Genomic DNA, 27,931 nt, shown 5'->3' on the forward strand with positions numbered 1-27,931 from the left:
CTGGCCTGAAAACTTAAAATCCAAGGTTCAAAGGCACATACTAAAACAAGTAAATAGACTACTTTGGATTTCAGAAGCAGAGCAGAGCAACAACTGCTTTTTCCTCTGGAGTCACCAGACAGTGCTATGGGAGACAGGTTATGTGTTGTATCTCAGACACAGAGGCCAACAAGAGTATGGGGCAGGTAGAGCTTCTGCTTCAGCAGTGTGTCCATGTTCCAGGGACATCATTACTTTTGCCCCATATAGGTAAGTAGCGGCCACTTGCTCCCATTGGAAAAAGTAAAATTCTACATTGTTATTTATGCACCCACAACTTGTATACTACTCCAAACAGTTGGTGGCCTGGTATCCTTAGGGATTACTGAAATATATTTCCCTTCCTCCTACCTATCATTATGATGGAAAATTTGCTGCTGCTACTATTGCTGTTAATAATAATGATGATAATGATAATAATGATAATAAGGCTTCATAGGAGAAAAGTTGTAATGATCCCATGTTTTGAAATCACATTATGGTGCCCCCTGCTGCTAATTGCTCCAGGCAATTTGCAGGTGATTGGTAATTTTTCTCTGCCAGGAATGGGTGTAGGACTGTAGATCTGTGATCGAGTGCAAGCTTTTATGTGCAAGATGTCCCAGGTTCAATCCCTAGCAGAATAGAGAAAGGCCCATGTTTGAAACCCTAAAGAGCTATTGTTAGTCAGTGTATGAGTAGGCTTCAGCCTTATCAGATCTTTGTTTTTTACTAGAACCCCAAGATCTCCCAGCGAGAGTTAGGTGCAAGATGCACAGTTAGAATTAAAAACAATGTATTGCTTTTATGTTGTATTTTTGCAGCATCTCTCTAAAAAAAAATAGAGATGCTTTTAAAAAAACCTATCTGGGTGTCCCTGAGCATGTTCTAAGCCAAGGAATTTCTTTACAGTAACTGAGTTGACCTCAGTTTGCCCAGAAGTCCCTTCCTGCTTCGCTTTCATCCCAGCAGCCTACTTTAGGTGGGGAAATTCATTTTGTTGTTGCTATTGGTTTAAACATTTGGGAGTCAGAAACACCTTGCTGACCTACTGGAAATCATCCAGAGATCAGTAGAGCAAGCCTGATCTACCTGCTGCCCATCCCAGGTGTAGACAATACCTGGGAGGGACAAATGGTATGACTCCATAGAAGAAAGCTTCCTATTCTCCTTTAAGTATCAACAACAGCATGTTCAAGTGCTAATATATTTAGGGAAATTCCAAACCCAACTTCACCTTAGCAGAGCCCTGCCACCCATTGAAGAAGTGATAAACAGTTAGGGAGAGGAGTGAGAGCCATACATGTTTGTAGCCATAATCTTATCATGATTGGGCCCCAAGAGTACACTATCAACAACAAAACCTTAAATATAAGGCAGATATGTTTACTTTTACATTGGATTAGATTTTGTGCCAGGTGCCCCATGCGTATGTCTTCAAAGACCTTTCCTGGAGGCAGACCTAAGATGATCTGGCTGTTATCCTTCTCAGTCATGGACAAATAGTGCAGTACTTACTTTTCTATACTTGCATTCCAAGCCTTGAAGTAACATGCTTATCTGTATGAAGGAGCTTGTGTTTCTGAGCATGTATAAAGAGCGAGTCAAGCCCTTCCCCACCTTCCCCAGAAATTAAGATTAGGACTGAAGCAGGTATAATTTGAAGTGGTTCTGGGGCTTAAGTCTGCCTGAATATTATACCTGCGCTTCAGTCCTAATTATTGGGGAAGGGGAGGGGTTACACATGCTCAGAAACACAAGATCCTTCACATGAACATGTTAATGCAAGGTGGTTTGCAATGAAAGATGAAATGCAGAGCTGTGTTGGATACTCCACTTATCTCTTCCCATTGCTTCTTTTGAGGCAAATTCCTCACTGCAAAGAGAGGACCCCCCAAAAAACCCAGATTTCACTCCTCTTTTCTACCTTCTGATCTCACTTGTCAGTGCTGACATTAAGTGGAAAAAGGAGAGGAGAAAAGGAAAATGAACTTGGTAAATAAGAGGTTAACTGGAGTCAATTTCAGACCAACATCTGAAGGATCCTGCTTGCGCATTTCCCCTTACAGTGTCGCCCAGGAAAGGCCTAAACTGAGGAGAGAGATAAAGCACAACAAAGTTGAAAATTCAGAGGTGGGGCCTGGTGTATCTCTTAGGTCACTGATTTTCAACTGGTGTGTTAAGACTTTCTACTGGGTCACAACCTGATTGAAGGCAGGTCATAACAGCAGCACAGCCACCAAATGTATGGTAAAAAAAATGAAGCAACAAGTCCACAACTGTATGTGTGGGTAAAAGGTGGCTCCTCTGTTTATAAAGACTGAAGACCACTGCCGTGAGGAAAGATTCCTACAGGCCTCTACAGTACAGGCTTGATATTAGTTAGAATATCATCTCTCCCTGCCTGCCACTCTATATTGTGCTCACTGCTTGAATTCCTTAACCTTAAATGTTTTAGGATTGTATGTGTGTATTTTTAATTCTTCCATCATCTTTATTGAGCTGTCCCATTGAACGTTTGGACTATGGTCCTCCACCTCTCTTAAAGAGTTTCCCCAGTTAATTTCAACAGTGGAATCCAATCCACAGTTGATGGGAATGACACCTGGCAAAAGGAATGTGCATGTCTGTATTGAAGATAATGGAAAAGTCCACATTCACAGTAGCTGAGTGCACACATCAGAACACAATATTCCAGGGCTACATTCACACCATACATTTATTCCACTATTATTCCACTTTAAACAGTCATGGTTTCCCCAAATAATCCTGGGAAGTGTAGCTTGGAAGGGTGCTGAGAGTTGTTACAAGAGACCTATTCCCCTCATGTAGCTACAATTGCCAGAGTGGGTGAACAGTCGGTCCCTGTTCCCAGGGAACTCTGAGAATTGTAGCTCTGAGGGGAAAAGGGGTCTCTTAACAATTCTCGATAGAGGCACAGGGTTAGTCAGCAGACGCCACCCCCTCCATTGCCAAGGACACATTGCAAGCTGCGCAGGCATGAGCCTCCCCCCCACTTAGACACCTCCACAGACACGCCTGATTGCTTGCCCAGTCTTGGTTTGAAAGACAGTTCCCACGCAAGTAGGGTGCCCACCTGATCCTATTTAAGAGGGTCTTGGAGGCATGACTAACTGTTGCAACAACATCTGAGCTTGTGTAATCACGTTTGCTAAAGCCCTTGTGAGCTGCTGTGACTTGTGTAACCTGTAATTTGATAAATGTCTCAATGTCCTTTCAAGTGGTGCAATAAAGCTTTAAAGAAAAAAAACATCCAGAGCCTCAGAGTCCAAATATGAGAGTGACAGGCAGGAGAAGGACTTTCGCTTATGCAATGGAACTTCCCCTCCCTCTCCTCTTCCCCTGTACCCCCCCCAGTCTGATCTGGAGGATTGTGGTGAGCCCCCAGAACAGATTGATGGGGTGGGGAAGTTTCATTGCACAAGTAGAAGTCCTTGCATGAACGGGACAACTTCACTGGATGCAACCCAATATGCACAAGTATCACTATGAAATCAACTATTCTGTTGGAATTCAGAAAAAGTAAACAAACAACATGGCTTTTTATTAGTGTTCTTTATTTTAAATTAACAGGCAAACAAGGATTTAGGTCACAATATGCCTTTAAAAGGGTTAAAGAATATTATTCTTTTTAAAAAAGTGTTAACAAAATGGACCTTAACAAGATGCACTTTTGAAGAAACTAGACATGCAGATTTATTGAGTGCTGAATATCAGTGATAAAGTTCAAAAGTAGAGTATTACAGAACATATTTCACATAGTGAAATATAATTTTCACATTGTGCAAAATATTTTTTGTCCACCCTTGACACTCACAGATAGAACCAGTTCAAATAGTTTTATCTATGCATGTCCAAAAATGGGCTTCATCATCTAAAACCAGAATGGTACAGTGCAGTGATCAAGACTCCATAGGCCACCACGGAGCATTAGAAACAGGTGGCCACCCTTAGTTGCTTGCTTGTTTCTTTACCTGTGCATTTTGCTCCTCAGTTAGCTTTAAATGGGCAGCAGGGAAGACTTCCAGCTACGTTTCGTTAGGTAAAAGGGGAGCCCTTTCTTGCTCTGTGCCCTGAAGGTTTTGAAGACGGGATCTATGCAAAACAAGAGAAGGAAAAACTCTGGATGTTCTTAGCACGCTACAAAAATGCCAACACACAAATTGCATTATAAAGAGAAACAAGGCTACCCATCACTAGAACTGGGCTGAAAGAGCTGATCTCCTTAGGGGAGCACTGAAACATGTTTTTTGGTTTCAGCAGGTTGCGTCCCTTGTTGCAAGTGCATTTGTGTTGCTTCAATGCAGTTCTCCATTTCCCCTCCCACATTGCCCTCCTCTCTGTCTCATTTGCCAACGCTGCCATTTAGTCTTACTAGCAGCAATGACACACAGGATTTTACTCAACACCATGACACAGCATGAGATTTGATAACATCACAGATGCTTGTAATCAAGACCAAAAAAAGAAATCAGATGAGCTGTACAGCTAATAAGCATCATGGCCAAATTAGACAATTTTGCAGCTCCTGCACCCCCCCACCCCCCCAGTAAAACTCTCTTCCTGAAAGCCACTATTGAATTTGCTGCTGGTAGCTTTCCTCCTGGGAGGAAACCGCAACTTTGGAGGGAAGATTTCATCATGACTATGCCACGGCCCCTATCCCGATCAGCTTCCTTCCCCAGCAGCTCTATTTTGACAGATAACATAGCAGTGAAGGGGGCCTTCTTTGTTATGGCACCATAGTTGTGGAATAGCCTTTCTAGAGTTGGCTGACACCAACTTTGAGTGTTTTTTTTCAGTGCTAAGTGGACTTTTTGTTCACCCAGGTCTTTGAAATGATTTGCCAGTGTCTGACTTGCGATTTACTGTATATTTCTGCTGCTAAACTGTTTCTTTCCCCCCGTTAACATTATTATTTTTATGCTGCTATTTATTGTCTTTCAATATTGCCTTTCAATATAGCAGACTAAATAAAGGAAAAAAGCATAGTGCAAAATGCAACTACGCATTTAATGCAACATCAGCCCTGGCACTTAGTGTCAGCAAAACAAAGCAGAGCACAGGGAAGGCAAAGAGCGAGAAGGAAAATGGCACAAGGTATCTTGCAGCCTGGGGAAGAAAAGGATGCCCAACGCAATGCTCAATGAAATGGTATTTCTTTCAGTAATTTATTGGCTGCATCAAATGTGCTTTTTTCAAAGTGAAAATGGGAATGAGAGAATATTTCACACAGGCCTGCTCATAATGCTATTTGAATGTATTCTGCTAACATCTGGATTAAAGCAAGCCAAGTAATCCAGAAATCAAACAGGAAAAAACAAACTGTTTCAATAGTTATTCATAAGTCTAAATAGAAGTCAAGACTACAGCAATTTAATCTAATTGATTAGATATTAAGAAAAATAGCATTCACATTACCTTCTTCTATGCAAGGCCTCGTGGATATAGTATATTCCAATGGCTAGTCCCTTGACAGAAAACAATTGTTTAGTACATTAGTAACTTGTCACTATTTTAGATATAGCCATAATAGGTCAGGTCAAGAAAACATTGGTCTACGTACACTTAACAGCGCAAATCCACCTTGTATGGCTGCAGCCCATTCAAAGCCCAACTTTTCATTTAGGAATCCACCTAACGTTGGACCTACAAAAGACCTAGAGATCAAGAGAAGAACACACACATTTAACGTAGCTCTGAGAAATAAATATTGACGAAACTTGCATAGTTCTGGGGATCCTGAGTTATGACTCATGGTGGTTTGCCGAAAGGAAACATCCTATGAATTTGCATCACTTAAGAAAAAGCAGAACAAAAAACATTTCTCTCCAAGGAAGAGCCACGAGAAGGATGTGATGGCTTGCTTCCCAGGAGCAGCAGCTATTTAATATCCTCTGCAAGGCAGGGGATGTCAGAGGTGTGGTTACTCCAAGACATTGCAGAAGACTGCTTTGTTTAGTTAGTGCCCCTGAAAGAAAGTTACTGTCTCAAAATGTGTTGGGCTTTACAAACTACGACTAAGTTAGACATCAGTAGGACTTCACTTAGTTAAGAGAAACTTTTCACATGGATTTGAGGAACAGAGTGCCACCAACTTAGTGTGGACTCAAAGCTATATTTCCAATGCAAATTTAGGGTCTTCTGTTCTGCTGCGTTCCCTCACTCCTATCCTCTACCTCACCTCACCAATGACCACTGGATGTAGATAAGATCACATCTATGCCATACATTTAAAGCACATTTATACCATTTTAAGCAGCACAGCTTTTCCCAAAGAATCTTAGGAACTGTAGTTTACCCTTCATAGAGCTACCATTTCTAGCACCCATAACAAACTACAGTTCCCAGGATTCTTTGGGGGAAGCCATGTGCTTTAGATGTATGATGTGGATATGACCTAGAACAACTATGCAGAGGACAAGAGATGAAGTCAAGTTCAGAACTAGAGGGGCTTGAACCTGTCCTGCAGCCACAGAATGAAGGATCCCCATAGAGAAAACAACAGTGTGTGTTGCCTATCAGGGCACTATGGGAATGGGAGATCTGTGCATGCCTCCCTTACACCCCTCCATTTGGTCAAGACATTTGAGCTCTGGGTCATGCTTGTGGTCAACTGGATCAAGCCCAAGTTCTATTTCAAGAAACAAAAAGTCTTTTGATGCAGTCAAAGAGTTTAGAAATGTAACAGATGGTGTGCCAAGAGTCTGAAAGGGCCCTTTTTCCCCATTGTGAATGCACACAGCATTCAAATGTTGATACTGAATACTTTCAAGATTTTCTCCAATATTGCTCTTTATATAAACATTCTTTGCAGCTGATATTAAATTCATACATGAGCTTACTAAACTCTAAATATAACTATATGCTATATATATTTCAGAAAAATGGCAGTTTTGCCCTTCTACATTATGACAGAGGGTTGCAGAGCAGAAGAGTAGTACAAAATGGCAGCTTGTGAGGAAAACATTATGATTACGGTTCTTTTCAGTTGTGCTCACAACTGTCTTTCAGTGCAACAGTAGGATCCAGTTAAGAATACAAGAAGAGCCTGCTGGATTCGGCCAATGGCCCACCTAGTCTAGCATCCTGTTCTCAACAGTGACCAACCAGATGCCTGAAGGAAACCCAACAGTTCAACAGCATAGGAGGACAAAGAGAAAGAGAGCAAAATAACTATGAACCTGTTCAATAGTCAGTGCAAAACAATGCTTAATGGTGTAAGGAGCATATTTTAATGCTTTGTTTTGTTACTAAGGGCTGCAGACAGATGTGTGAGGCTAGCCTTGATGCTGGGCCTTGCCAGAAAAACAGTTACTCGGCAGTTAAGCTGAATGCAGGCAAATACAAACTTGTGTTTAGGAGAGGTTTCTTTTCTTTAGCACTCAAGCTGCAATAATTTGCTTCTGAGGAAAATACAATTCTTCTCTCTGTGTGCAGTCGCTAGCCAATGTGGCTAAGCAAGTGTCATAGGACTGCATTAGGTAATGCTAGGGACATCACTTGTCATCACTGAGGATTCCTGCACTGTTTTGTACCATTTAAAAAACTTTAACCTTTGTAACCTTTTAAAAGCTGAATGTACCCCCACCTCACCAGCACAGAAAAACTCATAAAGTGCTACTCTAGCATTGCTTTATTTTATTTTTTTGAGACTATGAATTCCCCTCCTCCAGCTTTGGATCACACCTCCCCTACTCTTTTTAAAATCAGTCAGTGTCTCTGCCAACAGAGCAAGGCAAACACACACATACCCCTTCGACAGCAGCATGGATATGATGTTTTCAATGTTCAGAGTGCTTGACAAACATTATCTTGTTGTAATTGTAACACCTCTAAGGTAGGTCAGTATTGCAAAAAGGGGGTGGTATGAGGTGGAAAGGATACCTAGTCTATGGCCATTTACTGTTTAATCTAAAGCATGCTTCCTTCCCAGTTAAATACTTGGAAGTGAAACGGTACTTATTCCCTAGTAAGTGTGTTTCAGATTGCAACCTTAATATATTCTTGGCAAAGGTAAGATTCCAACCAGGCACTTGCTGCATCATCGTTCATACTATAAAACCACTACAGTACACTAGCATCCAGGTCAAGATGTCACATTACTGGAACTGCATTAGGATCAGACTATGGAAGTAGAGATTAAATACTAATCCACTGCCTGGAATGATCCTATAAACCTAGGTTAGCAGGACAATAATTTCAGGATTGTGGAGCATCTTTTAATACCTTTTTAGAGTAAATTAATGGATGAAAGGAAGCCTAGTCTCATTTAGCAGATATAAAATTAAGTCCCTGGTGAAAGCAAACCAGGCCAAAAGGATATTGGTGAATATCATTTGCTTGTGACAGAGGCATTTCTGTCATCTAATCTTTTGGACTTTCAAGTACAGGTTTACAACTATTATCAATTCAGTCTCCTCTAAAGGAAAGGTATATTGTTTGCTTTGGTTACTGCTTGATAATTAAGGAGTTGATGACTAAATAAGCAAAACAGGCCCTTTAGCTTTCACTTGATACAACGTAAGAGGTCACTTTCACTAGATGATAATGAGAGCTTAGCTCAGTGACTGCACACTGAGCAGTCTGCTTTACACTCAGAAGAGCCTGGGTGCAATGTTTAGCATCTCCAGGTAGGGCTGAGTAATTCTTCTATCTTCATACTCAGGAGGGCTGCTGCCAGTCACTATAGACCAGCTGGTGTCCTCCAACCAAGTACCTTCCAAATGATTTTGGACAATGGCTCCCACCAGCTCCAGCCAACAGAGCCAAGCTGACTGGGGTTGGCGGGGATTGTACTACAAAACATCTGGGGAGCACCAAGTTGGCAAGCTGGTGCAGAGAAACCATTGGTCCATCTAGCTCAGTTCTGATTCAGCATAAGGCAGTTTTCTATGTTTTGTATATGTCCCAAGAGCAGCGAGTGATATGGCGCCATGGCAAATTTTGCACTAAGCCTTTGAATGTAGAACATCAACAGGAATGCTTCTTGGCATGAAGCACATACACAGCACATTCAGATATTGCACTCTCTCTGTCTTGAGAGAGTTCTTTGTACACCAAGTCCCCTCAGTTTGGCTAAAACCCATCCCAACTCAGCCTTGAAGCAGGATGCTGCATACAAGAGACAGAGAGCCACCAGTTACGTTGCAGCAGTGCTTAGACAGAAGACTGCAAGATGGGTTAGTGGAGTTAAAGGACTTTGCATACTTCCCTGTACTACAGCCCTTCTGCAAACCTACTGATCCTGGTCCCACCTCCACAGCCTACTTGCACTGCGACACAAGTTCAGATGAAGTGCTGTATGGGCAGGGTGAGGCTTCTCCCATCATCAGCAGTTTCTGAAGTGCAAGGGGACAAGGGAGTGGTCTGAACCCTGCCCTTAGCTTGCATTGCAGTGATGACAGGTGAAGATAAGTCAGCTACTCCCAGGCCTGACATGCTCCAAATACACACCCATGAATCCTCTGGCTATTACAGTGCATATGCTTAAGAGCTCATGCAGGACAGTGCCAGCTCAGGTGAACCAGATCACTCCTGCCTCTAGTTACTCTGCAACAGCAGGAGACAGAAGTGCCCAGGCTCAGTATAGAAAAGCTGACGTGGTAGGCTGCTTGATGGCCCTCTCCTTGTCCATTAAACTTTATAGCCATGCAAGTGGGACTGGCAACAAAATGCAGCATAGAGTGCTCCTGTTCAGGGCTCCAGCCATGCCCTCCTCTATGGTACTCTTTGCCATTCCCACTCCTCTACCTCAGGCTCTCAAAATTCAATAGCTTCTGAGTATGCTCAGTCCTCATTTGCCTATTTGATGTCTCTTATCCCAGCCTTAATTTATTTTTTCTAAAGTTTTTAAAAAAACTCATGCAAACCTTAGGGTTCCCCCAAAGCCTGCTAATACCTCCCTCCTGTGAGTAAATAGTGATGCTTTAGCTATGTAAGTATTGGCACATAATGCAATGGAAGTGCAAACAAGGTAGACATTCCATGTCTTTGTACATACCCAAGTGACCATATTGCACTGAAGAGTCCAGATACCAGCCCTAACAAGCCCAATCCTTCCTCAAAGCCATTCTCACTGCAGAAAGAAAGGCAAACAAAAAGATTATTCCCAAATATATTAAATGTTCATTTTGAACTGCTCTAAATTTTGGGGGTCTGCAGCTCATAACCCCACGAAATAAGCAGCATCAACCACAGACCTGCCTGTCCTTAAAGGGCAGAAAGGGAACTGCCAGCTCCCCTTCTCCCTACTATTTTCCCTGCTGGAAGAATAAAGTAATGAAACATTGTCTCTTTAAAATCTTCTCCCCATCAGCTTTGAGTCATGGTCATGGCAAGTAAAAGGTACCACACAAGCGGAATGGTGTTCACCCTGGAGAGAGGGCTCACTATCTCAGAAAGGGAAGTTATTTTTCCTGCAGAAATGCCGCAATCCTCCTAATTCATATTTTATCTTTAGCCATCAGCTTTGCCTATAAAACAGGAGTGGGGAGCCTGTGGCCATCCAGATGTTTCTGGACTACAACTCCCCATCACCCCTGACCATTGGCCATGTTAGCTGGGGCTAACGGGAGTTAAAATCCAACAACTTCTGGGAGGATCAGGCTCCTCACCTCTCATATAAAGAATTGTGGGACAGATCTGTGGTTGATTACTTTTACTATTAAAGTACAAGAGAATCATTTTGTTCTGATTCACCTGTAATGAGCTGCCAAATACCTTTTTTTTAAAAAAAAACAATTTAAAAATGAAGAGAGGATAACTTACTATGCATGACTGAGTATTTCCGGAAACAATGGGATACCAGTCATTCCAAGAGAAAAGCCAATCAGGACCAACATTAGAACAAAGAGCCAGAGCTTGCTGAAAAAGAAAAAAAATCCTAAAATAAATTGAGGAAATAATTCAGCACTTCATTATGCCCTTAATTCATATATCAACATGGTTTGTTTAGTGTCCATAACATTATTTCTCCTATAGGAGTCACTCCCACTGATGAAATACAACATTATTATTAATTCATTCATAATGTTACTCAGTTTATACAAAAAAGCTTCAAAGTGTTTCAACAAGAAAAAATACACAGATAAAAGGAATTAAAAGCCAAAAAATTAACGAACAATGTACAATACAAAATTCCTAAAATACAATTGCTGTTTTGTTAGTCACAGTCAGACTTTCCAAGTTTCAGATTATTGCCATAGTTTTTAGACTATGTTGTCATACAATCACTTCACAATCTTTTAACTCCTTTGTCTCCACACTATACTTTTGGGGAGCAGGCAGCTGTTTCTACTTGCCATGAGGAACAGACTGGAGATGGGAACATAATGTCTTGCCTAAGAGCTCCGAATGAGCAAGGATTTTACATCACACTTCCATAGCTGTTACATTTCCCCCCACCGAATTACAATGATATTGATGTCAGAGCATTGTAGGACTTAGACTGGGGAGGGTGAGCTTGAATCCCTGTTGAGCAATGAACCTCAAATGCCTGATCAATGTCAGTCACTGTTGGGATAATCCCCATTTACACTATCCTGAGAATTTGGAGAAAACCTTAAGACACAAATGAGATAGCAATAAATTTCTTTTAAAAGGGGTCAGGGTGTAGGAATCTTAATATCTCCAGTCAGAAGAACGAACAAAGACAACAGAGTGAGATAGCAGTCATTCTCTTCCTGCCCAAATTGACAGCAGGCTGTGCACAGGCTGAATATAGTAGTAAGAGGATCACAGCAAGATGTTAGAATTCAGCCAGTTTGGGGTACAATACATGCATATTTGAGGACACAGCATACACAGTCCTGCTTACTGATTTCTTGATAAGTGTGAAAGCTTCAGAACACAGGCAAACCTTCAGTTGCCAGACAAAGAAATCCATCAAGTATACATTACCTTTCAATGTGCAAGATGGGAGCTGGTCCTAACATGAAATAACAGAATGCCGTCAGCAAGCCTCCAAAGACCATGAGCCATTTCCTTAGAAACTGCAAGGGACAGAGATGAAAAACAGGACTGTTGTTGAAATTACCACATTTGAATTAAATGAACCCATTAATTCAACTGACAGAAGGAAAAATGATATACCTTAAAAAGTATCACTTCATATGTTCTAAGGCAGAACTATGACATTCAGGGCAGGCTGTAATGATAAGGCCTAGCACAAACAAACCCAGCATCCAACCTCGTATTTTGGGGTGGCCTTTGAGCTTGGAGTCATTTCAAACTGGATTGTAAACCTTCCCTGAAAGGTATTCCCTTATCTGGAATCATTCCTATTCCTTGCTCCTCACTTCCTCTCTCCTTTTCTTCTTGCATACATGTTGACTGTATTATGTTGTTTACACAGTATCATATATTGTAAATTGTACATCCATTCATTCATGAAGGAGCCCCTCCCTTACCACCCACCTTTTCTGTACCATCAAAACTTTAATAAAATTTAATTTTAAAAAACCCTGTTGGGTTTCCAGCTTTCTGTTTTCACTGAACGTTTCCCCCTTAATTTGTCCAAATGTCTGTGCAATGCATAAGATTCTGACCCATGTTTCCACACCCTAGAAGATACTTCAAAATCTTATGAAATGCACAAGTGAGTGTGACTTGGCCAAAATGGCCTCATGGGGCAAATGGGGAGGCCTAGAAGGTCTGATTATGCCCACAGGCCAATGGTTTCCCACCTCTGTTCTAGGGTGTGTAGTCAGTTAACACAGAACACCGACCAAGCATGCATGCGAACTCTAGAATACACACAACATTCCACTATGCCTGGAAGGGCAAGATTTGTAGTGATGTGCAAGCTGTTTCAGAGAATTATGATCACAGTGACTGAGTTTCTCATCAAAAAGCCCCAATTAGCTCCCAAGGAACCCCATGTTTTCCCAGAACACATTTTGAAAACCACTGCATATCCCTGCAAAGATGAGAGCATCCTCCAAGGGCCATTTTGCACAAAGATTTGCTTATGCATTTACATTGCCTGCAAAACAGTCAGTGTGATCTATATCTATGTAGTTATAGCATACACGCTTTTTCCTATGCAAAAGGAATAGGTACGTCAGGAAATCACCATATGTGAAACAGACTTCGAAAAGCAGCTTTAGATTATATTATTATTATTTACATTTATACCCGCCTTTCTTTTTCATGAAACCCAAGGCGGCTTACATATGGTTCCCAGGCAGTCTCCCATCCAGGCACTGACCAGACCTGCACCTGCTTAGCTTCAGCAGGGAGCTGGCCTTATGTGCCTTCAGACCATAGCCTGGGATTATAGCTTAACACACACTCACTGCACCTCCCACTGCATATGCTCAAGTAACACAGTGCACTGAATTTGCCACTTTTCTCCACGGTGCTGCCTTCCAGCCTATTTCATCCCACCGCGATATGAGAATTATGAGGAAAGGCCGTAGAATGGACTAGCTCTGCATACTGCCCTCCAACTGTCTTAGCTCTGCACTGTCTCTCTTTGGCATCTCTTGGAAGAATCAGACAACACCAAAGAACACCCCACAGGAATGAGACTTCATACCCAGTAGAGGCTGGCCCATTAGGACAAAAGAGGAAATGCCCCACCAGCTTCCTCCTTCCTTCCTTCCAACCAGTCCAGGTGGCAATGACTGTCAGTTTCCTCCTCCTTAGTCTCAGAGTTGCCCTTGTAGAACTCAGCAGGGAGGAGAATTAATTGGCTCCACCTGCCATTGACCTCTGCGCCTTCTGCCCTATCAGCTCTAATGGGCACCAGCCACCCATGCTGGGGCCTATGCGATTTAATGTATTTTGACTTCAACACAGGGATGTCTAGTATTTTTGAAGTGCAATTAACTTTAATCAATTTATAATGCAGCATCAAACTTGCGACACTAAGTAAAAGGCAGGATTATGTACTCACTGGCATTTTATCACTGAGAAAACCAAGTAATGGTGAAGATAAGGAATAGGAGAGTGCTAGCCCCAAGAAGACTAATCCTACGTAACCAGCTGGCAATTTGAACTATAGAAAGAAAGCACAATTTTTGTTAATCCATAAAAGCAGCCTCTTATGTTCAGTGAAGTTCATAGCCCCCCATCACCCCAATGGGACACTAGGAAGTCCAGTAATATTGTCATTAATTTTCCTGGAAGGGGCAAAAGGCAAAAACATGCAGAATGGCTAGGCTGCAGAAATAAATGGAGAAATTTGGGTGGGCACAAGAATTGCACATCCAAATCAGATGCACCTGGGACTGCTGGCAAATGCTTGAGTGGGCAAGGGAAGATTTACTCATTATATAGGGCTGTATTGAAGTCACTCATTGTGCTACTGGAAGCCAGTGCAATGGGACTTCTCCCCTTCCCTGACCCCCAGCACGTCCCCAGCACCCTCCCCAAAGCTGCTCCATAGGGTGGGAAGAACGCTCAGAATAGCATGCAGGGGAAGGAGAGAGGGGCGATTGTTACGCTGGGAAAGCAGAAATGCTTGCACTGATGAAACAATCTGCCTAGCACTACACTGAATGCAACACATTTTCTTCTGTAATGGATACAGGAAAGGAAAAAATATTAAAACAAAAATCAAACGGCAACGTCTGTACATGTTTTCAGAGTGAACAACTTGCAACAATATTATTTTGAAAACCCAACAAAATTGGACATGCCTCAGCAGCAGAGAAATGCAAAACCTTCTTATGTTTTCAGTGTTTGTTGAAAACTGTTTCTCCCAAATTAGGGCTCAATACAATTTGTATTTATGCCAGGCTGAGGGGATTTGGATATGGTGGACCCCGAGCTTAGTTGGCAAGGTCCCACCAGCAGAAGGCTTCTCAGCCACTGCGGAGCTGGGACCCTGCCAGCTCAGTTGGGTTTCTGCCAGGGAAGCCGAGGCTGGCAAAAGGGGTGCTGGTGGAAGGCCTGAAAAAGGGGCTTTGGGGGGAAATGGCGGAGGAGGAGCCGGGGGGGATTATGCAACATCCAACTCCCTTTCAGAATGCTCCTGGGGGTCCCAATCTGGGCCAAAGTATGCCCAGAAAAGGTCAGTCTAAGAAAATAATTATAATGGAAGCCTATAGAGCGCTTATAGGGGTATTTGTGAGAGCCGCCTTTTTCTTTTGCATTAACGCATACAGCTCCGGCCTGAGCTGATGTTCCTCTGGCCCGGCAGCTCCCGAATGGCAAATGAATGCCATGGAGCTTCCTGCTGGTTCCTCCTCGGCCGGCACCCATTCTGCCGGCTTCCTGAATTGCATCGCTCTGTTACTCTATGTTATCACTGCAGTGTTTAAACTCTTGTTGCTTTTCATGTTTTGAGACTGTTTTAAGATTGGTTTTACGCTTTATATTCTATTTCTATACGCTGCTCAGGTATTCCTTGAATGTAGAATGGTTTATATATTCTGAAACCAAATATTTAGACTATATTGGAACACAAAATGCAATTTTGTTGTAACAGAAATATTTTTGGTTACATACTGGCAATTTACAAACAAAGGGTAGCATTCAATTAATGAATCTAAGATAGTCATGTCTAACATCAACGGGTCTAACTCTGAGTAGGATTTCATTTACAACCCAAAAACAAATAAAAATTAGGGTTTGCTATCTGCCTGGAATGAGGTATGTGTTTATATTACTTAGACGTTAGCTTTATAAATTCTTAGTACATCTGTTAACAAAGATCGGCTTGGCTCTAAGTTGCAGTTATAAAAAGAAGGACCTTGTCATCTGCTGAGCCCTACCTCTGGAACTCCCCCCCCCCCTTTCCATCAGTCTACTTTTGGTCTTAAAGCTACAAGACAACAACTGCCATCGGAATGGCTCAAAGATTGCAGCTGACCCTTATAAAATCCAACAACTTTATATAATAATTTTATATGAAGGGTAGCATCTGTATATTTAAGACTGACCTTTTTTCATTAGTACCTACCTTTTCCAAGACAAACAGTGACATTGTGGGATCGAGAAAGCCCAAGCACGCACTTAGTGTAAACATAGTGAAACAGAGAAGGATAACTTTGGGTAGAATAATAAGCTTCCAGAATGAATCTTTGCTAGGAGTGGAATCTGCAACAAGACATACAAGAGAGTTACCTTTTGGGAAAGTTACTTATTTATATAGCACCATCATTGTGAATGCCGCGTTACAGAGTAGAAGAGGACATGTCCTTGCCCCAATGGAACTTAACAATCTTAAAATTTGACACTGGGAAAACAGAGGAAGGGGACAAAAAACATTGTTTACTTGGATTTTCAAAAAGCTTTGGAGACAGTCCCTCACCAAAGACTCCCATGCACACTTTGCAGTAATGGGATAAGCAGAAGTTCTCTTATGTAACTGGCTGAAGAACAGAAAGCATGAATAAACAGACAGTTCTTGCAATAAAAGGTAAATCATGCTCCCTCCCCCAAAAAGGAGTTCAGTACTGGTATCAGTGCTTTTCATCTTGTTCATAAAGGGTCTGCAGCTAACAGTGAATACTGTGATGATGAAATTCGCCGATGACAACAACTTATTTAGGGTGGTAAAAACAAAAAGGAATAACGAAGAGCTCCAGAAGGATCTCTCCAAACTGGGGGAAATGGGCATGAAAATGGTGGTTCAGTGCAAATGTAGAGTAGTGCACGTTAGGGCAGAAAATCCTAACTTTACCCATATGCTAAAAGGTTCTGAGCTGGACGTAGCTGAAAAGGAAAGAGATATTGGGGTTGTAATGAACAGCTCAACAAAAACATCAAGTCAGGTGCAGGTGTTGTGAGAAAGGTAAATTCCATGTTAGGGATCATTAGGAAACAGCCAGAAAATAAAATTGCCCATATCTTGTCCCGAACCAATCAGTTCGGTTTTCCAGGCTTTTCAAAGCCTACAAATACCTGTAGAACTTGTTGTACCAGAGGAGGTGACACACACACAGTGGGAGACAATGTCACTACTGTGTCAATTTCCACACTATTATCTGGAGCTTTAATGCACTTTAGAAGTATCTCAAGAAAAACACACACACACACAGAAAGCCACTGTCTGCAATATCAAAAGGGGCTTTTTACTACACTTCCCAGTCAGCTGTGTCTCCCACTTTCCAGTCCTGTTGAGTGATAAGACATGAAGCAAGGCCAGCATTCAGGATACACAGCACAAAACCTCCTGAGGATGCGTAAAATCTAAAACGGCTCTGTGGTCAGATGTTACTATCATCAGTATAAACACAGATAACAGGAATGTTCCCTACAGTCTGTCTTTAATACCATTTTTGGCACAAGTATGGACAACAGGGTCCAAGAAAGGAATTTCACAGTGGTGAATTAAATACAGAAGCCATGTTTGCCTTTTCCTACCCAATTTGAAACCGAAAGGCAATAAAGACGCCACATACCATATTTTGGTAAGAGGTACATGTTCAGAGGCACCAGGAGCAGCACTACACATCCAAGGACAATGAAAGGGACTTCATAGCCAAATGACTGGTACAAAAAGCCACCAAAAGGTGGGCCCAGCACTAATCCCAGTCCAGTAAAAACTTCAAGGCTGCCCTAAAAAAGAAGGAAAGGGCAACAATGAAGTCAGATAAGGGGGCCTCGTTGGCCCAACAGGACAAAAATCACAGGCTTGGTAATCACTACCAGTTTCATTAGTATCAATCAAGTGGTAAGAATTACCGCCATGGAAGTCTCCCCTGTTCTCATCAGGCTGTAGTTTTTAAATGTAACTGGTTCTTCTGATGGGTGTGTGTTGTGTGTTGCTGGGCGAGACAAGAGCCAATGTTTCCTGTTTAACACGTGTCTATATTCTGGTGGCAATGTGTGAAACAGAATAACCACTTTTTCCACTGGAATGGATGTTTATTTCATGTATATATTGTAGTTTCCATTATAACAGAAATTGTCAAGTTTCAAACTGGGTGACAACCAAAGTATATCTTCTGTTATTATAATAAATTTAAATGCTTTAAAAATATTATTCACTATTTAATTCACTTTTATTTAATTAGTCTGTTGATCGACTCTTCTGACCAGTTAAATGCTCAACCATCGATGTACAAGGAGCATGTCTCAAGGTGGATAATCTTTTGTCCCTCATGGATTCTCAGGTGCTTCCTGTGTTGACTGTGGAACAAATCATGTCCCACACTCCAAGCACTTAAAAGGTTTCTTCACCATGCAGACCCTCTGATGGCAAAGGCGGCTTGATTTGTCACCAGAGCATATCCCACACTTCACACATTTGTAAGAGTTTGCTCCTGTATGGGTTCTTTCATATCTGTCATAATTTGCCAGAATAACTTTTCTCACACTCCATTATTATTACTATTATTTAACAAATGTATAGGCCACATCCAAACAAGAGATGGATTGATTCCATAAAGGAAGCCACAGACCTGAACTTACAAGATATGAACAGGGTGGTTCATGACAGATGCTATTGGAGGTCACCAATTCATAGGGTTGACATAAGTAGTAATCGACTTGAAGGCACATAACAACAACATAGGCCACTTCACAACATAAAGCCATTGAAGCAGTGTACAAGATCTATGGGCTGTAGCCAATGCTAATCCTACTGAGAATATACCCAATTAAATTAGTGAACCTGAGTTAGCCATGTCTATTAATTTCGATGGGGCTACTCTGAGTAGGACTAGCACTGAATACAATCCTATGTGTTTAAAAGAGTTGTCTCCCGTGCAGCCTCTCTGGTGGTAAATGAAGGATAAAGGTGACCACTCATTCCAGCTCCTCAGAATCTAGTTCAGGGGAAGCCAACGTTGGGCCATCCAGATATTGTTGGACTCCAGTTCCCGTTACTCCTGACAATTGGTTCTGCAGGCGTGGGCTGATGAGAGCTGAAGTCCAGGAACACTGGGAGGCTGCCACAGTGGCAACCTCTGTTCTAGTTCATCTGCCAATGTGATGAGGTACAAGTGAGATGGAAAGAGATGGATGCGACATACGCGGAAGGGAAAAGGTATATAACCAGCCACCTATAGATCATTAGTTCATTTAACTCAGCACTGTCTATATCAGCCTTCTCCAACCTGGTGCCCTCCAGATGTTTTCTACTACAACCAGCCCTATCTAGCACAGCTGATGAGAGTTGTAGCCAAGCATCTGGGGGCACCAGTTTGGGGAAGACTGATGTATGCCAACCAGTTTTCCAGGGTTTCAGACAGGAGAAATTTTCAATCCTATCTGGAGATACCATGGATTGAATTGGAGACTTTCTGCATGCATAGCATGTGCTCTACTAGTGGCTATAGAAGATTAGAAGTTCTGGATGAAGCAACAAAGCACAGGAGAGGAACATGAGATGGCTTTGTGGGGACGTGGAACATGTTAGGCAAGTGAACCTGAATGCAGACACCAGCCAAGACTAAGATAAAGCTATGAAAGCAATAACTAGAAGGCCATCCACCAGAAGCGAGAAACTACTAGGGCAGAGGGTCCCAAAGCTTCCCCCCCCCATGAACCACTTGAAAATTGCTGATGGTCTTGGTGGATGTCTTAATGATTTTTCTGCCTGTTGTAGCAATTGTAATGTGCAGTGGTAGATGCTGTATGACTTTTTAATTGCATTTTTATTGCTTCTTTTATTTCTTACATTGTATTTTACTTATTGAAATTTGCATTCCACAGAATTCAAGTTGCAATACAACAAAATACAATATAAGAAATTTAAGCAACAGTAAAATACAATTAAAAATCAATATGAATATTTAATGTGAACATGCTACAGACCACCTGGATAACGCTCATGGATGACTGGTGGTCAATGCACCACAATTGCCTATGCTAAAGGAATCAGCTGTTTACCATTAGTGTAATATGGGAATAAATAACCATTATTCTTAGGCAAAACCAAAATTTATCTTGGCTGATGGAGTGTTATTGTATATATAAGCTTTTACACCTTTCTTTTTTTTAAAAGAGAGTCTCATCTATTCAGATTCCAGTATAGTGACGTACTGGCTTGTTTTCTCAAAGGAAAGCGGGTTGAGGACAGCATTAGGACCAAGGATACTAAAAATAACTTAACATGGTCCAATAAGAACTAACATATGTTACCATCTAGTCTTGATTTTTCTAGTTTCATGCAAACATTACTCATTTGAAAGGTCAGTTCTTCAAGCAACACAGACCTCTCTTTGTAGTTTACTTCCATTTTCCACACAAAATTAAAATCACAGCTTTATCAGCCCCTACCAAATGAAACTGTCCTCAATGATTTCATTGTTTTAGGACTATGCCCAAAATGTCCTAAGGGTGTGACAAGGGCTTCCCAGTCCCTGTAGAAACATGGAGCAGTTGTGAGGCAGATTCTGGATGCTATTTGTCCCTGCCCCCATGTACGTGCTTTGATATGGCCAACAGCCAAAATCTGAGAGTGCATCCAAAGCGGTACGTTGCATGTTTTACACACAAATGGTCTCCAGTTTAATCCCCAGTGTCTTCAGAAAGGGCTGGAAAAGATTCATGCCTGAAACCCCCGAGAGCTGCTGTCACTTATCATGGACAATACATAGTGTCAACTGAGCTAGTCTGATATAAAGTAGCTCCTATGTTCCTGTCTCCTCGCTGGTAATCAATACAAAATAGGAAGCAGTGCTCACCACTATGGAACGACATACTTCCCTTTTTCTCCTTGCCCACCACGTGGGACAGGATAAAAGTGAAGTTTCCTCCTTGTACGCTTGACATGGTTGGATAGTCTATAGTCTATATGTTTGTGGTGGTAAGACTTTGCACTGAGGGGACGAGATGAGAACGACTTACAGCTGACTGGCCCACTAAGGGGGTGATACGAGAACCATGTGCGTACACACCCATCTGTCCCATTTTTAAGTCTCCCTCTCTGAGCAGAGCTGTTTCTCCTGCGGGTCCTCCCCTAGTCCCCAAGATGCCAATGGTTCCTACTCAAATTGGTTCTCTCCTTCCTCAAAAGTCTGTCCATTTGGGGATGCTGGAAAAAGAAGGAAAGATTTCTTGGGGAGCAGGGAAACCTGAAGTGGACTTTTTTGGTGGAGGGAAAGGAATACTGTGCTGTCTAGTTTCAGGCCTGATATTAAAAAGAGAGTCCAGGAACAAATGTGGCCAAGAGAAGGGGAAGTGAAATAGGGATGGAGAGAATTGGAGTACCTCTCTCTATATTTTTCTTCCAGAGTATTCTGCGGCCCTTTACAGGATGGAGAATAGAGAGATAATGGAGGGCAGTGGGGTAGAGCATAGTATGCCTAGAAAAGTGATAGAGAAAGAAAGCATGAGTGTACTTTTCTGATTTTTTTCATTGCATTATACTGGTAAAGGATATGGGGGCAGAGTTTTAGAAAAGGGGAGATGCTCAATCTGTGTGATAAATCCTGCTAAAATTACATGTTACATTAAATATGTGATCACTGGCTTTTTTGTTGTTAAATAGCCATCCACCTGCTCCTTTATTCCTTGGTACTCCTACCTTGATCACCCAGTAACAACTGACCTGCTACACGTAACAGGGATTATCTAATCAGAGATCGACTTCATACATACCAGAACTGTAGCTATGTTGTTGGGGAAAGCGTTTGCAAGAATAGAAAACGAGGCAGTCATTGCTGCAGCAAAGCCAACTGCATCCACTGCTCGAACCAAAAAACACAGTCCTATGAATATGGGCCCCTCAGGTGCTCTGTCCAACATCCTAAAAACAAAAGTAAAATTAATGCAGCTCCTCAGTCTCCTATGCGTAAATATATCTAGTATAGTGCTCTCATGTAACAGACTTGTTGGCAATGCCTTCTTTTCTCTGGCATCAGTAGCATAAACTACTCTTTATGGTCAGTGTTTGGTCAGTTCTGCCCAAGTTGCTGTCTGCAGCAAACTCAAAACAAGATAACACTGAACAGCATTGTACTGAAGCAAAGGCTGATAGTTAAGAATGGCTTTAGATGAGACATCAGGAACCAACAATCAGATCCATAAGCAATGGGAAAGCCTGGCAGGCTTAATTTCCACTTTTTCCTGTAAGAGTTCTCCTTTAGGATGCGAAGCATAAACATCGGACATGGCAGGCACTTGAAGATCTGCTTGCAATGCTTGATATAACATATGAACTCTCTCTTAAGTGCACATATGTGGAGTTTTCTCAAGGATTGTATGCACTTATTTATCATGAGCATGTCCAACTCATGTAACCCACGTGCACCTTGAACAAAGCCTACACTGGTTCTCATCTGTAAAGCAGCAGCAGAAAACACCAGGCTTTCCTAACCATTTGAACATATGTATCCATTTTATTCCAAGTCAGAGCATCGATCCATATAGGCCAATGTCTCTGGTGAAGAACTTTCCCAGTCCTGCTACTCAGGATCTTAAACCTGAGATTTTCTGCATGCGAACCATGTGCTCTAACTGAACTAGTGATCCTTCCTGAAACAGATAATATGACAGAAGAACTGATCTCAGTGTGTCACTTCTCCGCCCCGCCCGCCCCCCCAAAAAAAACCCCACACCACAACCTAAGGAAGATTAGCAGCTCTGCAACCATTTTGTTATCAGGAACAAAGTCACAGTCTGGTGTAAAGTAGCTTTAATGATCAAAACCAACGTTCACAATATGTCAAAAAGAAGACCCTAAATAAAGTTTTATTTAAAAGAAGATGTTGCATAAATAAGATATATAGACGCTCACCCAAAGAGAATTGTAACACATCCCGAAGTGAACATTCCAGCAACAAACATAAACTTTGCTCCAATCTGTACAAGCTGGAATTATTGAACAAAAGGGTTAGGTTTCAGCCACTTGTAGGATTAAAAAAAAACATTTTATAGAAGTTAGACTACTCAATTTTACTTTGATTTTTTCAGTTTACAGAAAAAAGAAAAAAAGAGTCATGAGCTTAACTTCTTCCCATCCCGCAGATGTACATCCAGCTCATTATCACTCCTAAAAATATTCTAAATGGAAAAGTGAATTAACCTAGATTCACAGTGGTAAGTAAACTGGTACAATTCTATTTCACTACTCTTTGCTACTGATACCCTGTATAACAAAATATACTGAAACTTTCCCCGTTACCATTAGAACCACAGGAGTGCTAATCAATCTACAGCAGTAGCCCAATCTGGAGGTTAGCAGAGCATGAAGTTCAAAGGCCAAGACACCTCTGTCCAAGAAGGGTTGTAGCTGGCAAACCAGCCATCGCTGGAAATAGACACTCCTGAGACTACCAGAGGCTCCACTGAGAGTGCTGGATCTAGGAGCACCTCCAAGCTACAGACCAGATTCTTACATTGGAGTGCAACCCTTTCCAGAAGAGGTCACCTCTCCAACCCAAGAACTTGGCAAAAACAACAACTCTGGAGGGTTTTTTTAGGATTCAGATTCAATTTAATGGCCCATCACTGCCTCCAAGCCCTGGTCTAGCACCTGAACTGCCTCTCTTAATTCAGATGGGACAGGAGAGTCAAAGGGAACACATTGCTTCATGGCCCAAGTCTATTCATTGTCTTCACAATTCAGAATGCTGGATTTCAGTCTAGACAGCCCTGAATTACTTGGGTGCTATGTGATTTAGAGGCCTCATGTCTTATCACATTCCTGTATCTGCTGAGAGAACCCTTCACATGAGTCGACCCGTTTGCCAAGTCTATGGGTCACAGGAACACTAAAAAGTAATCCAAGGAGGTGCTCCACCATCACAGAAAACCCTTCCCTTTAAATTACGGCAATACATTTAGCAAGCTTAAGCATTTTCTAGATGTGCTCAAAGACATTAATCGTGATGTACTCAAGCAAATGTTTCAGACAACATCACACTCATCCAGAGGATATAATATGCTCACACAGACATTATAGAAATGTTTGAGGATACGGTACTTACATACTTTCCCATTACCAAAGAAGTCAAGAAGTTGAATAATGCAAAGCATCCAAAAATGAGTCCAACTACCGTATTACTAGCACCTTTCTTTTCTGCCTTAAAAAAAAGGGGGGGGGGAGAAAGAGGTTGTTCAGACACCAAGAACACAAAAACCTATGGCATACAGGAAATAATTAAAATAGCTTAAACGTGACAAAACATTGCTCATGGGCACTGGAACTCCAATTCAAAATACTCTCATGTCTCTCTTACCAGCAACTGAGTCCAAAGAAACAGAAGCCCACCGGAACACCATAGTAGCTTGCTGCTGAACAACACTTGCAGTTAATGTTCTGCTGATCTATAAGTTCTTGCTGCACAAATCTTTTTTTTGGGGGGGGGGGGAATGGAAAGTCACATTGGCAAAACTCTGTAACCCACAATCTACCACACATACGGCCCAGCAGTTTCAGTTTGGGTCAAACAGCATCTGCTGTGCAGCCTTGCCACTAGACATGGGAAAAAGGAAAAAAAATGCTCATGGGATATTTGGTATGCATGGATACAAAGCTGCTTCCCACACTGCACCTGAAATACAAGGCTGTGCTCAGGTGGCCAATGCCCATCCATAAAAGGTAGAAATGTAAATCTTTCCTATCAGTGTGGAAGGATTCTGATCTGAGAAGACTCTGGAAAGAAGTCTAGACAGAGCAAGGACCAGGATCCTCGGGCCCTCCAAATACTGTTGGATTCCCAACAGCCCCAGTCAGCATAAGCCAATGGTCAGGAACTCAGGGATAATAGGTATTGTAGTACAGCAACACAGAGAGGATCACAAGTTCCCCATTCCTGGTTTAGATCGTTCACAGCCCTTTGATCGAAGTATTATACATGAAAATGCAAAGCAAAAAGTGTCTTTAGATACCTCTCAAATAGGAGAGGAGAGGACATAAGTGTATGTGTAGAAAAGTGCTATTTGCCAGCAATCTTACAGTTTGTCTGCCGAGACTCCTTTAGACCCAGACACCACCACCCATCTTTCTCTCTACCCAGCTTTGTCATGTCGTGTTCCCCACTTTCTTTTTTATCATTCTAATTGTATAGTTTCCTTCATTGTTTTATTATTTGCAAAATGCTGAAAAGTTACAGTAAAAATCTGGTTTTTGAAAGATAGGTTGCTGCAAGAACAAGCATGGCTTTTGCTACACATGTTGCTGGACAAAGTGCCATGAAGCAATTCTATCAAGGTTTTTGTTTTAAAAGTGGTAATAATTTAAACATTAGATTAGATACATAACTTGGCATTTACCTCACTTGGAAAAAAAGGTCCCAAGATTGAATAGCAAATCATTGAACTGAAGTTGATAGATGCTGTTGCTACCAGTGTAAATATCTGATCTTTAGTGAGCCTTCTGGATTCTTCAGTGGCAACTTGTGGTCTGTCATTATCTTTGGAATAAAAAAAGTATTTCTTAGAACATAAAAAATTATGATAGCCTACAGTTTGGAAAGTGGAAACAAATATCTGTACAGCATTCAGGGATAAGGTAACTGGTAAAGAAATACAGAAATATAAGGACAAGTTCAATTACTACTGGAGCCCAATATAACTGCCTGCACCTACTAGCACATTGATGGTCCAGAAATTTCATCCTACATTCCTTATATAAAACACCAAATTAGTTGAAATAAGAAACTCATGAAGTTGTAAAGCACATCTTGCATAAAATACAACCTAAAATGTGCTTTACAACTTCATACTTTTATTTTGACAAATTTTTGAGTTCATATGTGAGAATGTGGTATCGTCTGAGAAAGTTCCAGTCATACAGCACTTAGCGTTAAAAGTCTGTCTTGTGACATGATCAAGAACAGGAAGGTTAAGATCCATGCCCTAATTTGATATGGGCTTTTGAAATTCAAGTCATACGCTACGTACGCACCACACATTTAAACACACACAATCAAAAGATTCTGGGAATTGTTGTTTACCGTCCACAAAGCTGCAATTCCTAGCACCCTTAACAAGTTACAATTGCCAGAATTGGGGGGGGGGAGAGAAATGTGCTTTAAATATGTACACACAGAGAGCACAGATGGTATTAAATACCTTCCTGATCTAAACATTATCTTTGTGTTACTAGGTTCAAGTTAAAGCAAGAAGAGAATGCATATCTATACATGCATTTTAGCATCTTTTCATAAACTCTTCCATTCAAAAGACCCTTTTTTATAGTACTATTTTAATCACATCTATATAGAAGTCAGGCTAAGATGGGGAAGAATGAGAGAGAGAGAGAGAGAGAGAGAGAGAGAGGGAGAGAGAGCGCTTTGGGTTCAAATCCCCATTCACTCACCTTGGAATAGTTGCTATCTCTCATTCTATAACCTACCTTACAAGGTTGTTGTGAGGCTAAAGAAAGGAAGAACCATGTTCACCACCCTGACCTTACTTGAGGAAGGGCAGAATATGAATATTTTAAAATGAACAAACATGCCCAGGCTTGTGCTACGGCAAGTGTCTAACATAACTGTACATACTTATGCTCTTAATGTAAGATAAATATGCAAATGATTTCAGCCTCGATGGGTGTATATCTTCCTGTTCAACTATGATGAAATAAGTTTCTTGACTCCTACAGTTTAACTATCTTTACACACTCAACATATCTAAGGCCACCCCTTTTAACTCACTCCTCAGCAACAAAATAGGAAAGGGGCGAGGATGGGGAAGAAACTAACAGCATCATCCTATGTAGGCATACTCTGAAGCAAATCCCAATAATTCAGGTAAGCATATTCAGAATTCCAGCCTAAGGCTGTAAACACACCAGTCGCTGGATCAAAGTGTTTCCGTTAGCCATACCTGAAGGAGGAATGGGATGATCTGCCCATCAGTTGTGAAACCTCTTTGAAACTGAACTTTTAAAAAAAACGCACTCAAGTTACTCCCACCAGGTTTTACAGTAAAAAGGAGCGGGGTTTGACTAGCACCTGCACCCCCGTTTCCAGAACAGAGGTGGAGAGGTACTGGAACCGGCAGAAAAGTGAATGTGTTTCTGTCCTAAATTACATTAAGAAGGTACAAAATTAGATTAACGAGATATTGAAAGGAAGCCTGACACGAAGAAATTAGCTATCTAGTATCACAGACACAATACCACACTCCCTCATATGAACTCAAAAATGAATCTGGAATAATTACAGCTCCCCCCCCCATTATTCATAGGGTTGCCATAAGTCGTAATCGACTTGAAGGCACATAACAACAACCCAATTATACCCTCCCCCCCCAATGATAACACCACCACTTATCAACAAGCAGAGGAACTGTTAGGATTTATAAGCAATTTCCACTGTCATTGCTTTTTAAAATTATCCTTGTTAGCAGACTACAGTAGCGTGGCTAAAGGCAGCTAAAGCACAACTAATTACACGAAAGCTGCGATCTATCACCCTTACTTGTGCGTAAACCCCTCTAAACCCAGCGGGATTTATTTCTAAGTAAAAATGGGAATGGGCGGACTGGACGTCATCTCGAATTCCCGCCCCTAACGAGGTGTCGGGGGGGGGGAGAGGAAAAATAAAAGCCTACTGGCCTAAGGTCGAACAGAAGCCCACGTTCGAGCATTTTTACACCCACCTGGAAACTCACCGGCCGCTTCGGGACTGCCCATGGCAAAGGAACGGGATGCTGTAACTAGAAGGGTTTTCCCCAGGAGAGCGCGACAGCTCCGCTGCCTTCTACAGGTAACAATCCGAGACTAGCAGCAAAAAAGGAAAAGGCTGGGCAGCTGCTTCAGCGGTTGCTAGCGAACATGCTCATAACCGAGCAATTCAGCGGAGCGATTTTCCGGGTCGCGGGGACTCAACAACTTCACCAGTAACCCAGCATTGAACTCTGATTCTGATCCCATCAGGCTTCACTCGGTTGGCTAAAAACTACAGTCGGAAGTTGCCTCATCCCGAAAGCTTTGCTTGAAAAAAAAGGGGGAGGGGGGAATTAAAGGCGTAAAATACTGCCCGATCTGATTCCAGCTCTGGTATTAATCTGAGACCTTGAAGCTACTTGTGGGTGGCAG

General features: G+C 41.8%; 2 protein-coding genes and 1 long non-coding RNA gene across 6 annotated transcripts in view; 2 read left to right on the forward strand and 1 right to left on the reverse strand.

Moving 5' to 3' along the window:
- The window catches only part of RPS12 (ribosomal protein S12), a 123,303-nt gene that overhangs the window by 79,194 nt on the left and 16,178 nt on the right, over window positions 1-27,931 (forward strand). The window lies entirely within an intron of this gene.
- LOC133383343 (uncharacterized) lies at window positions 19-24,276 on the forward strand. Its single transcript, XR_009762265.1, has 3 exons — window positions 19-249; window positions 22,855-22,980; window positions 23,072-24,276. It is a non-coding gene; the product is annotated as an uncharacterized LOC133383343 (long non-coding RNA).
- Window positions 3,580-27,842, reverse strand: SLC18B1 (solute carrier family 18 member B1). Of its 4 annotated transcripts, none has more exons than XM_061623863.1 (14): window positions 27,505-27,842; window positions 25,159-25,298; window positions 23,871-23,966; window positions 22,679-22,752; window positions 21,541-21,688; window positions 17,394-17,550; window positions 15,950-16,086; window positions 13,940-14,041; window positions 11,941-12,032; window positions 10,810-10,905; window positions 10,043-10,117; window positions 5,606-5,699; window positions 5,461-5,510; window positions 3,580-4,134 (listed from the first exon to the last, which is right to left on the reverse strand). In XM_061623863.1, exons 1-14 carry the CDS (start codon window positions 27,524-27,526, stop codon window positions 4,068-4,070), a joined length of 1,350 nt encoding a protein of 449 aa, XP_061479847.1. In that variant the 5' UTR covers window positions 27,527-27,842; the 3' UTR covers window positions 3,580-4,067. The 4 variants fall into 4 exon arrangements, with proteins under 4 accessions (XP_061479847.1, XP_061479846.1, XP_061479848.1 ...); XM_061623862.1 differs by having other exon boundaries at window positions 27,493-27,839; XM_061623864.1 differs by lacking the exon at window positions 13,940-14,041 and having other exon boundaries at window positions 27,493-27,842.

The sequence above is a fragment of the Rhineura floridana genome, chromosome 4, assembly GCF_030035675.1.
Source record: "Rhineura floridana isolate rRhiFlo1 chromosome 4, rRhiFlo1.hap2, whole genome shotgun sequence".
Lineage (NCBI taxonomy): Eukaryota > Metazoa > Chordata > Lepidosauria > Squamata > Rhineuridae > Rhineura > Rhineura floridana.